This window comes from Crassostrea angulata, chromosome 3 (genome assembly GCF_025612915.1).
Source record: "Crassostrea angulata isolate pt1a10 chromosome 3, ASM2561291v2, whole genome shotgun sequence".
NCBI lineage: Eukaryota > Metazoa > Mollusca > Bivalvia > Ostreida > Ostreidae > Magallana > Magallana angulata.
In genome coordinates this window covers 39,714,759-39,727,806 of record NC_069113.1, presented here as the reverse complement: position 1 = coordinate 39,727,806, position 13,048 = coordinate 39,714,759, and the positions used below count along the sequence as shown (strand labels likewise).

Genomic DNA, 13,048 nt, shown 5'->3' with positions numbered 1-13,048 from the left:
ATGGGAGAGATTATCGTTTGGTTTCGCTAGATCAGAAAACGTGGATTCCATCAAACATAGAGATGTAACCTGGTTACCCCTCAGATTAATTTATTAATTCCGACAGTTTACATTTACATACAGATGTTTACAGTGAGCAATAACAGATGCAATTTTTGTTTACAAATGAGACAGAATAGGAAACGTTTTGTTATAACACAGGTGTTGAGATTAACATTTCCACTAGAGTTCCGTGGTCAGTTGTTCTTTTTAACTTCCTTGATATTGCCATAGTAACCCAAATCGTAGAACTTTGGTTGGAAGTTCGCTAGGAGCGTGTACTCGTGTCACAAATGCCAAAAGTGATTCGGCGATTAACCAACGAATGACTGTATCTAGCGATGTACATTGTACACTTGCCCGTGCAGGAAACGAAACTGATAACATCGAATTGTATCCCATTGTATCTAACAACTTTCATTCTCTAAGCTAGTATAGTTATGCTGAGTTGTGCATTTCAAATAGGCGTTGTATTTTCTGTTGTTTTTTTGTTTGTTTGATTTTTGTTACCCTTTTATCCTTTTTATTTGTTTACCCACTATTATTATGTTGTAATTTTTATTTCCCGTTATTATTTGGTTTTTATTTTTTACATACTTTATTATTTTTAGTTCAGTTAATTTTTTACAATGCCCAATTTATCTTTTGTTGATTTTGTTTTGTTTTGTGTTTTCATTTTTTATCCCTTATTTTAAGGTTTTATTTTCTCATGACGTGTATGTTATACATCTTTGTACATTTCCTTGCAATAAACTTTTTATTAAAACTGGGCGTTTTTATTTTGTTTACAGGTGAAAAGCCATGGTCTGGTGTCCGCATGGCTCTCTCCAGATTGGAAAGGATCGTATCTATTGACTGTGGTTTGTGACTCTAGGTCAAACTTATATACCACGGTAAAAACCTATGCCCCGGGCGTAATACCTTTTTAAGATACAGAAGATAATGATTTAAGTCTGCATCTATTAAGGAAATTACCTCTACTCAACAGGCAAATTGTCCAATTGAAAGATCAAATTACCCTCAATTTTTAAGGTGGACCATTTTGATAGAAAGGTGTATAACCAACTTATTTCCCACGATATTGTTGCGATATCGCATTAAATATGGAATGCAGATATCTGATATACATGCAATTGCTTTAGCGCCCCGCCGCACGAAATGAAATCATTGTGTTCGGTCTAATAGTAACAGATTAAAACTTCAAGCAGGTTCAGGCACCAACCCACAAATCCATCTATTATTGAGAAGTGCTAGAACTAATGTATGCTGTGTGATTTAAAACGAAACCTTTAACGTAACTATTAAAGGACAACTTGCCTGGAGATAATGAGCATAGAATGCATGGGGCCTCTAGACGTAACTATATATATATGTATTATAAGGTATAGGTTATATATTTTTGTTATGAGAAAAAATAATAACATCATGCGCCTGTGATTTTTTTTTTTTTTTTTTTTTTTTTTACATCAAAACGAATTAGAAATGACGCTGGTTTCGAGGGAAATACTCTTAGAACCAGACAAATCTTGTTGATTTCAAAAAGCCATTGCTGAGTGACCAACAATGAAATAGACAGGCCTACGTCACATTGCTGTTTGAAACAACTACCCAAAGTCCAAGCTCTTGTTAGAATAGTTCTAATATTTTGTTTTTTTCTACATTCATGTAACGTGATGTAATACACGCAGTCACGTAACGCGACGTGCTAAATGTATTCCTGTAACGTGATATGCTACATTCACGTTGTTAGAAGCGCAATGTGCTACATGCATGAACGTTGCACTTTGTGCTACATGCATCCATATTAAAAGTACCGATGATCTATATAAAATAAAGGAGATTTATTTAACTACAATAAATTTGATAAAAATGTATATTGCAGGCACGTAGCATCAGGGGGGGGGGGGGGGGGGGGGGGGGGGGGGCCTGGCCCCCCCACTTTTTCTCGCAGCAACAAATTTTTAAAAATTTACATATAAAAAAATGAATGATAATGGAGTTGGCCCCCCCACTTTTTTGGAAGTTAGTAAAAAATTGATAAGAAAATAAGGAAATGAGTAGTCAAATTGAAGTTACTACCCCCCCCCTCCCCCCCCCCCCCCCCCCCCCACGGATTAGGAATTTCAAGATTTGGAGGAAAAAAAATTTTGGTAGGGAAGAATTTTTTTGGAAGTAAAGTTGAGTTCCCCCCACCTCCCCCCCCCCCCCCCCCCCCCCCCCCCCCCCCCCCCCCCCACGGATTAGGATTTTGAAGATTTTTTGGAAAACTTTAAATTTCCTTTTTGTTCCTCTTTTTTTTTTTTTTTTTTTTTTTTTTTTTTGCTTGTCAAGATTTTTTGGATGGGTCTGGCCCCCCCACTTTCAAAAACGATGCTACGTGCCTGTATTGTACATGTTTTCTCGGGAACTGGTTCGGATTTGCAAAGCAAAAAGACATTTATGTGAATAGACTGAAAAAGCAATGTATAGTGTGAGAATTTGATTTGCCATGCAAATAATTTGTTTGACGAGGTAGTCATACCAGTTTTTCCAAGCTCTTAAAACCAAATTTCGGTTTTGAGAAGAAATTTTTTTTTTTAACTGTGAAATCAAGGAAAAGTGTTTATAAAATTCCGTATATATAACAAAACGATTGTCTCCCTGTATGGACAAACAGGTGGCATTTTTTTCGCAGCAAACATAATTATTCCTAAATTTACCATGAAAAGATTAAATTATTGAGAAGTTGGAATCATAGGGTATAATACCCCCCCCCCCCCCCTACGGATTAGGTTTTCCATGATTTTGGGATTTAGGTGATATTTTTTTGCTTGACAAGATTTCTGAGGATTAGTCTGCCCCCCCCCCCCCCCTTCAATTTGCTCCCGACGCCACTGGGTGGTATGGTACCCCTCTCAATGAGAGACTGTGTCACGGTTTAATGTAATACGGGACACATTGGTGGCGAGTTTTGTAGCATTAGAGCAAAAGGACATATTGTGTAAAGGACCACCCAATTAAAGGTTTTCTTAACTTACATGTACATATGTCAAACCCTAATGCAAAAAACTGAGAAAACGATGCGCATCCGTTATACTAATATCCATAATGATGTCTGTTCCCCTTCATACCTCAATATCAAATTGCCATACAGATATGTCTTCTTTGTATACGTGTTAATTCCAATAAAACCCGATTTGATCACGCCCCGACCGAAAGGAGGACAGGAGGAACCTGCGTCCCCCCCCCCACCACTTTTTCTTGCAGGGGATATTTAAATTTACGTATAGTTGACACCCTCCCCCACCTTTTTGGGAGTATATAAAGATTTAAAAAGGGAAAAGAAGGAAATTAACATTGAAATTAAAGTTATAAGTACTCTAGTAACATTATAGTCTAACCCCCCCCCCCCGGAATAGGATTTTTATGTGGTTTTTAGAAGGGTTTTTTCGGGGGGGGGGATTCTTCCCACTTTCTAAAACGACGCTACGTGCCTGTGAATAAATTTATCCTAATGTCATTACGAATGCAAAATTTAATACATTGATTTGCATACGGTAATGATTTTAAAACTTGACACTCCGATATTTAAAATGAATGGTATACATGTAGGGTCGATCGGGACTCTTAAAAACTATCTCTTTTGAAATATAACTAAGTTCTTTTCAAACACTATAAAAAATCGGTCAGGGTAGGTGTGTAATGGTAATTTCAAAACGTCGCTCCACGAAACGATTTTACCCGAGGTATTTCTACATCACGAATCTTCCACGAACAACTGACTATTTATAATGTCAAAAAGAAAACATAAAGTAAACAAAACAGAAAACTTTTGACAACTGACCTGTAAAATAAACGTTTACCTGAGTGTATAAAGAAAAAGAACAGGTAAATAAAAGTAAAATATTGTAGAGTAGGTGTTAATAACTTCTAAAAATTTCTACTTTCAGCTGGGGGTATTTATGCAAGAATTTATTTGTATAGGATCCAGAAACAGCTGACGGGGTAAATCGCTGACGTATGGTTAACGTTTTATTTTACAGTGAATGGACTGCTGAGAGAGTCCAAGAAATATTAAAATAAATTTCTTTGGTAATTCCAATCTTTCTTGTTCATAGGTAAGATGATAAAATCAGGCATATTTAATTATTTATATGAACTTGTGGTATTTTTATTTTCTACATTTATTATTGTCTTGTTTATAAAAGTAAACTTGGGGGTGCATTGAGATACACTTTAATTTCTTTTTCGATATTATGACATTCATTTGGTAAAACCATTTTTATAGCTGTTCGTTTTTATTGGTGACCATATATTCTCATATTATTAATACACTGAGATTCTGATTTCATATAGTACAGACGTCAGTATATTTTTAGTTCACATTAGAATTGTAAACTATATGTATTGTATCTCATTTGTTACAGAAAATAACCCTCAGTGGGTCGTTGTCAGATCTCTGTGCACCTCACCCTATTCTAGAGAGCTCTATTTTAATTAATTAAATTGTAAAGGGGGTTATGTTTTATTATGGAAATATTATATATATGATTCATGTACAATTCACTCCCTTCATCCTTTCTTAATTTTAACTCCTTTGATTTATACTACTTGTACAATTTAAAAATTGAACTTATACTGTAGTTTTAATGGAGTAAAATTAACAAATTATGTTGCACTTTGTTTTTGTTAACATTAATAACAAATCTATACTTTATTTCAAGTGGGACAAAGATTAAAAAGAAAAAATGGACTTGTTGAGCTATGGAGATTGGCAGTCAGATCGCAGCTTATCAGAGAGCAACAAATTCATGTTACAGCAAAAGATTGGTTGTGATATCAGCTTTCTATTGGGCAAATCAAAGGAATTGGTACAGGCACACAGTTATATGCTGGCAAGTCGAAGTAGTGTATTCTTTGCAATGCTGTATGGACCTTTTGACAAAAGTGACAAGCCGATTGAAATACCAGACATAGAAAAAGATATTTTTGAACAAATTTTAAGGTATTTGTATACACTAAACATAACAATATTACCACAATTTATAAATTTTATATAACAACTTTTTCATGAACAAATTGATGAATGACTATTTTTGATCTCATTTAATAGGTATATGTACTGTGAAGAAATTTCTATTAATGAGGACAATGTGACCCACATTCTTTATGCTGCACGCAAATATGGAATCTCAAAAGTTACAAAAGAATGCAGGTCTTTCTTGGAGAAGAACATCAATCCAGACAATGTTTGTGTCATTGCTGAAAATGCTCACATCTTTGATGAAGAAGAGCTTTTCAAAATGTGTCTAGATTACATCATCAAACACGCCTTTGAAAGCATTCACTCAGAGGCCTTCACTCAGCTGTGCCAGTCCTGTGTGACTAAGATAATTGAGAGGGATGATCTTCCTTTGGATGAAGATCACATTTTGGAGTGTATGACCCATTGGGCCAAGAAGCAGTGTAGTCGTCAAAGTTTGGCAGTTACGGAGGAGAATCAGAGGGCAGCCCTTGGCGACCTTTTCTACTTGATACGGTTTCCAATTATGAACTTGACATATTTTGCAGACAATGTTGCAAAGAACAGCAAACTTCTGACTGAAATAGAAAAAATCAATCTCTACACATACATGGCTGGAACAAATAAAGAGTTGTCAGACATCAAATTTGTCACGAAATGTAGGAAATCATTTTTCATCACATGTACACGTTTGGGGGCTTTGGAAAAAGCAAATGTTGAAACCTTTAGATGGAGAACTGGGGAACTGGAGAAACTAGACTTTAAAGTGTCAAAGAAGATTGAAATTCATGGCATTGTAGTGTATGGTGGAAGGCTAGAAAAGTCAAACTACAAAGTTTCGGCCTGGCTGAGAAAGCATGACACGGACGAAGTCATTGCGGACTGTCACAGCAAGCTGACAACTACACCAGAGGGCATCACCTATCGGGTCTTCTTCAGAAAGCCTGCCATAGTGCAGGCCAACAAGAGATACTGTATCCACCTACAAATGAAGGGAGCCAAGACCTACTGGAGTGAGGAGGGAACCACTAACGTCACCTGCCATGATGTTGTGTTTACATTTCTGGACTCCCAGGAATACGGGAATGGGACCGGGGCTAGACGTGGTCAGATTCCAGGAATCATCTTCACCAGATATCCTAGGAACCAGACCAGTTAACCATCAACCGCTCCTTACAAGGGATTTTGTTTTCATATCCTGGACGTTGTTTTTTTATGTCACCATGAATCACACAACCAAACAAAACATCAATAAGACTAAGTCATATGAATTTTATTCAGTGCAACACCCTACTGTAAACCATTAAATCTTACTTATGTGAAACATTATTTTATTAAAATCACTAGAATCTCAGCTTCTTAAAATATTTCTCCCCACAAATCATCACTGAATTTTTATGTATTTGTTCAAGATTATCTAAGTAGGTTTAGTTGCAGATATTTGTCACGGTGATCCAATTGAAAACATGAGGATAGCAAAATAAAAATTGGTTTACAGAAGTTGATTTACAGTGCATTTGTACATGTACCAGTATTTTCTAGAATGATGTATTGTCTATACGCTTTGAAATTGGTGTGAAAATGTTATGAAGTGTCTCTCTGATTTGCAAACACTGTGATCATGTGCTCTTAAAGGTTCTGATAAATGATTTTAAAAGCTATAGAGTTCATTCAAGAGATGCTGTAGTCATTGTAAACACAACTGTGTTTTTCTTCAAGAACAATAACTCAGAACTGTATTATGAATTAGGCTAAATCTGCAAAGGGGTAGATGAGTATAACGAATCTGACACTTGAATATCAAAGATGAGTCAATGCACTGTACTGGTTTAAGCCTATGTGTATGTATGTGGTTGTTGCATTAAAACTATTTTTTGGTCTCTCATTCCTATGGAATGTTAAGTACATGTACCAATTTTTGATAGAGAGACCTCCTGAAATTCAATAGTCCTGAGAAAAATTCTGATACTTGTTATATGATATGTGTTAATTAACATGCAAGTTTCTGGGAGTTTTATAATGAATGAAATTTATCACAATAGATAGAATTACTTTTTCTGTATGGTTTTTTTTATCACTACAAGCTAATTAATGCTATAAAGCACATGTACTTGTTTGTAAAACTATATATATCAGGTTTTTGGGGGAAATTAGAAAAGTTGGCTTATTTAGTGCATAAAAAATGATAGCCAAAATTGAAGCAGCCATTTCCAATAACGGGTACAAATATTCAGCAATGAACATTTTTTAGACTAAATTTGCCAAATATTCCCAATGCCAAAACAACCTGATATATCATTTCAACTCTGGAGTGTGTTTAGCCCTTGTGTTATCTTTCATTTTGATGTGCCAAAATTTTAAAAACTCAATAAATGGTATTAAGAAAACACAGATCTTACATAGTTATTAAGTAAAAGAGAGCTAGAAAACCTGCCAATGAATTATCACCTTTTCTGCAGATCTGAGGAAGTGTTGATATCAGTGCATCTTGCTTGACATTTGTTGATGTTGACCATCTCTCTTTATCCACAAGACAACAGAATAGATCTCTGCTGGAACAAACTTTCATTCAGATGAACTTTAAAATCTTTTCTTCCTGAATTATGGGTTGCTATAACTAACTGCTGGACACTTTCAAATATGTGGAATTTAACTCAGGACTTGTATCTTCCCATTCCATCCACACACTGCAGTGGTTGAAGACAAGACTGGATTGAAGCTTACATCCATGACTACATCCAGACCTGTCTGGATCTTCTTGATGATCCTGCCTGTCTGGAAGTTGTAGCAGAAAACCTGTCCGGAACTATCCCCACTTAAAACTAATGATCCATCGGGAGAAATGTCAAATCCAATAGAATATCCAGACAGCTGAAACCGGAAAACTCATTTTAAATTTCATTGCATATAGAGAAATATCATTTTAAAATCAATGATCATATTTTTGGGGGGAGAGAAGATAAATGTATGCTGGTTGAATGTATACATTATGCTTTCTCATCATTCCAGCCAATGAAAGTTTATATAGACCTGGCATTAATGTTTGCTTATGGTTGAAGGAACACTTGTTTTAGTCTTCTGCGTTTCTGCATGGTTTCAGTAGATACGGTAGGTTCATGTGAAATAAAGAACTCACCTTGTGACCCTCAAAGCGCTTTGCTTTGTTCATCTTGAATGGCTTGTTGACGGAGAAGAGGGCTATATAGTTTCCATGAGACTGGGCAAGAAAATGTCCAGATGTAGGATGAAGCTTCAGGCGGGTACAACTGTACCTCTCCTATATGGAGTAACAAAAATTATTGATAAATGATAAACATATAACTAGTAAACACCCATAGTTAGCAGGAAGTACTGGTAAAAATGTAAATTGATGGTTGGTGGATGCAATTTTTTGAGAAAATTGATCAGAAAATCAGTTTTCATGTAGTTTATATCTTTAGCAACTATTATTAGATTTATCTTTATTTTAAGACACACTCAAGACTATACTGATATACAAAATATACCAAACAAATAGTAGAAAGCATCACACTATAAAATATAGGTATATTTTTGTGATAAAAAAAATATTATGATGAAGTTCAGCTGACCTGATAGATCTGATTAGATATGGCACTGGTTGACCTAAAATCCCAGGCCATGATGTTCCTGTCCGCAGTGTCTCGGCTAATCTCATCTCCTGCTGAGAAAAAGATGTCTCCATCCCTGCTGAATAGTAGATCCTGAACCTGTGAACAGTTTACAAAGAAGATCATTATACTTAATATTTTTTTTTTAAGAAATAAATGTGTACCGTTCATTATTTCTGGGAGGGACTTAGTCCATTAGAAGTAACCAAAATATCATTAAGAAAAAGACAAATTTCTCCTTGTTGTGAAGATGAATTTACCACTAATAGTGTAAGGGAGACAACTCAACTGTATAATCTAAAAAAATATTTATATTTGAGGGCATGATGGTTATGGCCTTTTTAAAACTTTATTAATCTTATTTGGAAGGAGAGCTTAGTACATGTAGTAAATAATATATACCTGGTATATACTATAAATACATTTACCGGTAATATATATAGGAAATTTTCAGATTTAAAATCTAAAATACAAATTTTTTCTTTAGTTACTAAATAACAGTTTATGGCTTAAAATACCATTTCTACAATTTTAAGGTAGATCTGACAGTAAATATTGTTAATCATCCAGCCCCCTTAAATATCAAGCCAATATACCATTTCTACAATTTTAAGGTAGATCTGACAGTAAATATTGTTTATCATCCAGCCCCCTTAAATATCAAGCCAATATGCACGGTAGTTACTTTTTGTTACCCCAGGTACCCACCTGACCAAAGGAGTCCTTGTAAGTGTAGGTCCTGCAGGGAGACTGGCTGTGTCTGTTGTCCCAGCAGTGGATCACGTTCTGACCCCCAGTGATGCTGAGATGGGGGTCATTGGGATGGACTTTACAACTTGTGACAAAAGAAGACTGACCAAAAGTAGATAAAACACTACCTGTAATTAGACAAAAGAAGAATTTTATTAAACAAAAGGATGCTGTTTTCATGGATTACATTGATAAATAATTGAGTTTCACTTGAAGTAAGAACCACGGCAATAAATTGTATTTATAATTAGTACAGCCCTTGACCCCAAAACTTATGTATCCCTAAAAGTGTATTTTACAAATCCATTAAAAATTTATCCCAATGAATATTATTGAAACCATGGAATACCTTTATCTACATCAATCCATTTTGCAGTCTTGTCATAGCTGCAGCTTAGAACATGTCTTCCATCTTGGCTCCAGACGGCATCTTTCACAGCCCGTTTATGGACACATAGAGACTGCACACAGGGGGACAGTTGAGTCCAAATGTTCCATATCCGTACGGATCCATCCATAGAAGCTGACAGGAACAAATGACAGTAGGGTGGATTGTTCCACACCACCCGATTCACTGTCTCTTTATAATCATCTACTTCTCTCTCAATTTTTTGTGGATACCTATTTTGAATGTTGCTCGTCTTTGTTAAATGGGGTGATATCTTTGAGTGTATGTAAAACAGTTGCCTTTGAGTGTGTTCAACATTAGTGGAAGGACTCTTCTGAGAATGACATGTCCTGAATGATGACCCCTGTGCTCCACTGTGAGAAATCTGTTCATGTATTCCACGTTCATTAAAATGTCTTCTTTTAGTCTGCTGAGCACAGTTTTGCTGAAAACTTTGAACCCTCTCTCTCTTACCCTCCAGTGAATGCAGATGCTGATCTTTATTCTTTTTCAGTATCCCACTATATTCCTGCAGATCATCTGGAGGAGTAAAGTTTTTCCAAAAATCACTGTCAGGGACTTCAACCTGCACCTCTGACCCCTTTGATCCAATTTTATACTCCTTAGTTTTCTTTGATGGTGGTTCTTCAGGCTCCTCCTCACAATCATCATTCAAACCAAAGAAGTCAATGGCTGAATGGCCCCCACTGTTTAACTCTGTCTTTTTACTGGAACCAACAGCTGATCTACTTTCTTCATCATTCTCTACACATTGTTCTGCATCCTCAGTTCCACTATCGTCAGAATAACCTTTCAGTAAATCCATTCCAATATGTTTCCAAACTAAAAATGAAGACATCGGCTATTAAAGGACATACGTTATCATTGGCAAACCATTTCCACATGTGAATTCTTGAACAGTTGACAATTGGGAGGTTTTTAGGGCATATATAGTTATTCTATTTGTGCAATGTGCATTTTCATTCCATTCATCTTCACGTTCCTTCTACTTAGATCGTTCGCATTCACCAATAAATAAGACACCGATATAAGTTCCTTATAAGTAATGGGCGCAGCCATGTTGAATTACGGTTTTACTAAAATCAGTAGACGAAAATTAAGTAATCAAATAAAATTATTCGTAAACTCTATTACGTTTATTTTTATGTAAAAATTACAATCAGTATATTCAAATGTATTTAACTCAACAATTTTATCTTATTTGATCGATTGATTTGAAATCAAGTAATTATATTTGTTACGATAAATAGTTCTTTCGTATATTAGTCCACTCATTTTTAGTCTGTCAAATGCGGTGCGTCGATTTACCCAAATGGACCCAAATGGACCCAAATGAACCCAAATGGACCCAAATGGACCCAAATGGCGACCCAAATGGACCCAAATGGCGACCCAAATGGCGATTAAAGTGGAAAACAATTATAATAAAATCCTTATTACTAATATTAATATGTAAACGGTGTGACCGTTGGACCGAGCGCAGATTTAACACAGAGCAGTTTGATTATTGTAACAGAATTTATTTGAAACGCACACAGTAGGATCCGCCTAGTTGCCTACTCAAATCATTAGCCAAAGTTTGACTAAACGTCGCGTGCTCAGTCTGCATTATGACGTCATGTTTCAAGCGTAAAACGTACACGTTTTGTTTTCGGAAATAGCCGAAGAGAGTTACGTGATTCCGAACTTTTTTTTATTTCTTCTTTCTTTGTTCATCAATTAAATTCATATGAATGCCGCTGTAATAAACTTAAATATTTTATTAAGTATCTAAAAGATCAGTTCCTTGACGTTAATGTTTTTATTTTCCATCTGATAATTTGATAAGACATACATAGAACAAGTCGTGTTTCTTGATTGAAGCACTACTGAAACTTACCTGGTTTCCTTTTTAATTTCTTTTAATTCAAATTACCTTCTATTGAAACACTGGAACTTATTTAATGGAGTTCATGGGCAATAAACATCGATAAGTACCAGTCAATCAATGATCGAACTAACTTTAAAAAAACAAAATGGCTGCCAATATGGCGGCGCCCAGGGCTGGAAGAAATTTTTTTTGGCCTTAGTACCCCCGATTCAACTTTCATTTTTCACTGATTTTCTTAAATATACGTGTTACCATAAATCCTCGCTTCGCGAGGCGGGCTCCGCCCGCCTCTCGCTGCGCTCGGTATTACTTGTTTTAGTCATTTCATGGGGTTGTTAGCCGTTATTAAGAAAAATAAAGACCCAAATGGCGATTCAAAAGGCGATTCAAGTGGAAAACTATAAATTACAATAAAATTATTTTTTCTAATCTTATTACTTGTTTTATGAGGTTGTTAGCCGTTATTCAGACTAATTAAAGATAAATCATGATGAATTAAATGAACATAACTGTTTGGAACAATTTAATAACATTTTTATAAATAATTATGAATATTATAGCTCTCTTAATTAGCAGGACAAATAGTATTAAGATAAACCAATAGTAGGTCGTTTAACAAAGTAATTAATTATGAGTATATAATTGGTTGATAAACCAATAGCAATCAATCAATTATTGACCAGTGAAATACTAGAATACAATTGAGTACTTAATTATGAGACCTTTTATCCTATAAAATCTCAGATTTACCCATTGTTAGGCATTCTTTCCAGAAGTTCACCTGCAGATGTAAGGTAAGTGTCACACGTATAAAAACTATAATTATTCTATTATTGTATAAAAATTTTTTTAATTGAGTATTTATTAAATTATACAAGTGCTTCGAAGGAAAGAACAGGTCAAAGGTTCTCTGATAGCCCCTTAATATTCTTTGATTTAGCAGAATGTATAATAAGATTAAATTATAAACAGACTTAAATAAGAAGATAAAAAGAATAATGATTAATATTAAAGAAGATGGATGAAGTCGGATATAGCATTTAAAAATTTATATTTTTCTTATCGCTTGTTAAAATATTGAAAACTGAACATATGTTGAAATCGTGCTCTTGTAAACTTTTATTATTACATAATCAAGTATATTTAGTTCAAAAAATTATCTTGTCTATTTTTTTTTATTGAATTCATTCTGTCATTAAGATATGTTACGATTGATTGATAACAAAATTTTAACATTACGAAGAATAAAGATATAATATGTATCATAATTTTAATTTAAGCTAATGACATTCATTTTGAATATTGTAGAATTCATCATGGTTCGCAAGCAAGCTCAAAGGAAGAAAAAC

At 34.8% G+C, this 13,048-nt stretch overlaps 2 protein-coding genes across 3 annotated transcripts; one reads left to right on the top strand and one right to left on the bottom strand.

Annotated features, from left to right (window-relative positions):
* The first annotated feature begins 3,677 nt into the window (after positions 1-3,677).
* On the top strand, positions 3,678-6,392 carry LOC128177815 (BTB/POZ domain-containing protein 6-like). 2 transcript variants are annotated; one of them, XM_052844681.1, is made up of 4 exons: positions 3,678-3,906; positions 4,062-4,136; positions 4,743-5,023; positions 5,132-6,392. In XM_052844681.1, the coding sequence occupies exons 3-4, from the start codon at positions 4,767-4,769 to the stop codon at positions 6,198-6,200; spliced, it is 1,326 nt and encodes a 441-aa protein (XP_052700641.1). In that variant the 5' UTR covers positions 3,678-3,906; positions 4,062-4,136; positions 4,743-4,766; the 3' UTR covers positions 6,201-6,392. The 2 variants fall into 2 exon arrangements, with proteins under 2 accessions (XP_052700641.1, XP_052700640.1); XM_052844680.1 differs by lacking the exon at positions 4,062-4,136 and having other exon boundaries at positions 3,679-3,906.
* LOC128177813 (WD repeat-containing protein 25-like) lies at positions 5,482-10,888 on the bottom strand. The gene is made up of 6 exons (XM_052844679.1): positions 9,770-10,888; positions 9,379-9,548; positions 8,632-8,769; positions 8,178-8,318; positions 7,490-7,912; positions 5,482-5,619 (listed from the first exon to the last, which is right to left on the bottom strand). Exons 1-5 carry the CDS (start codon positions 10,665-10,667, stop codon positions 7,691-7,693), a joined length of 1,569 nt encoding a protein of 522 aa, XP_052700639.1. The 5' UTR covers positions 10,668-10,888; the 3' UTR covers positions 5,482-5,619; positions 7,490-7,690.
* Positions 10,889-13,048: the final 2,160 nt, after the last annotated feature.

Excerpts from the sequence above, each read along its gene's own strand:
- LOC128177815 (XM_052844681.1), top strand. The coding sequence starts at position 4,767 with ATGGACTTGTTGAGCTATGGAGATTGGCAGTCAGATCGCAGCTTATCA. Across the intron at positions 5,024-5,131 it reads ATTTTTGAACAAATTTTAAG|GTATATGTACTGTGAAGAAA; the intron begins GTATTTGTATAC and ends CTCATTTAATAG.
- LOC128177813 (XM_052844679.1), bottom strand. The coding sequence starts at position 10,667 with ATGTCTTCATTTTTAGTTTGGAAACATATTGGAATGGATTTACTGAAA. Across the intron at positions 9,549-9,769 it reads ATGGATTGATGTAGATAAAG|GTAGTGTTTTATCTACTTTT; the intron begins GTATTCCATGGT and ends GTCTAATTACAG. Across the intron at positions 7,913-8,177 it reads AGCGCTTTGAGGGTCACAAG|CTGTCTGGATATTCTATTGG; the intron begins GTGAGTTCTTTA and ends TTCCGGTTTCAG.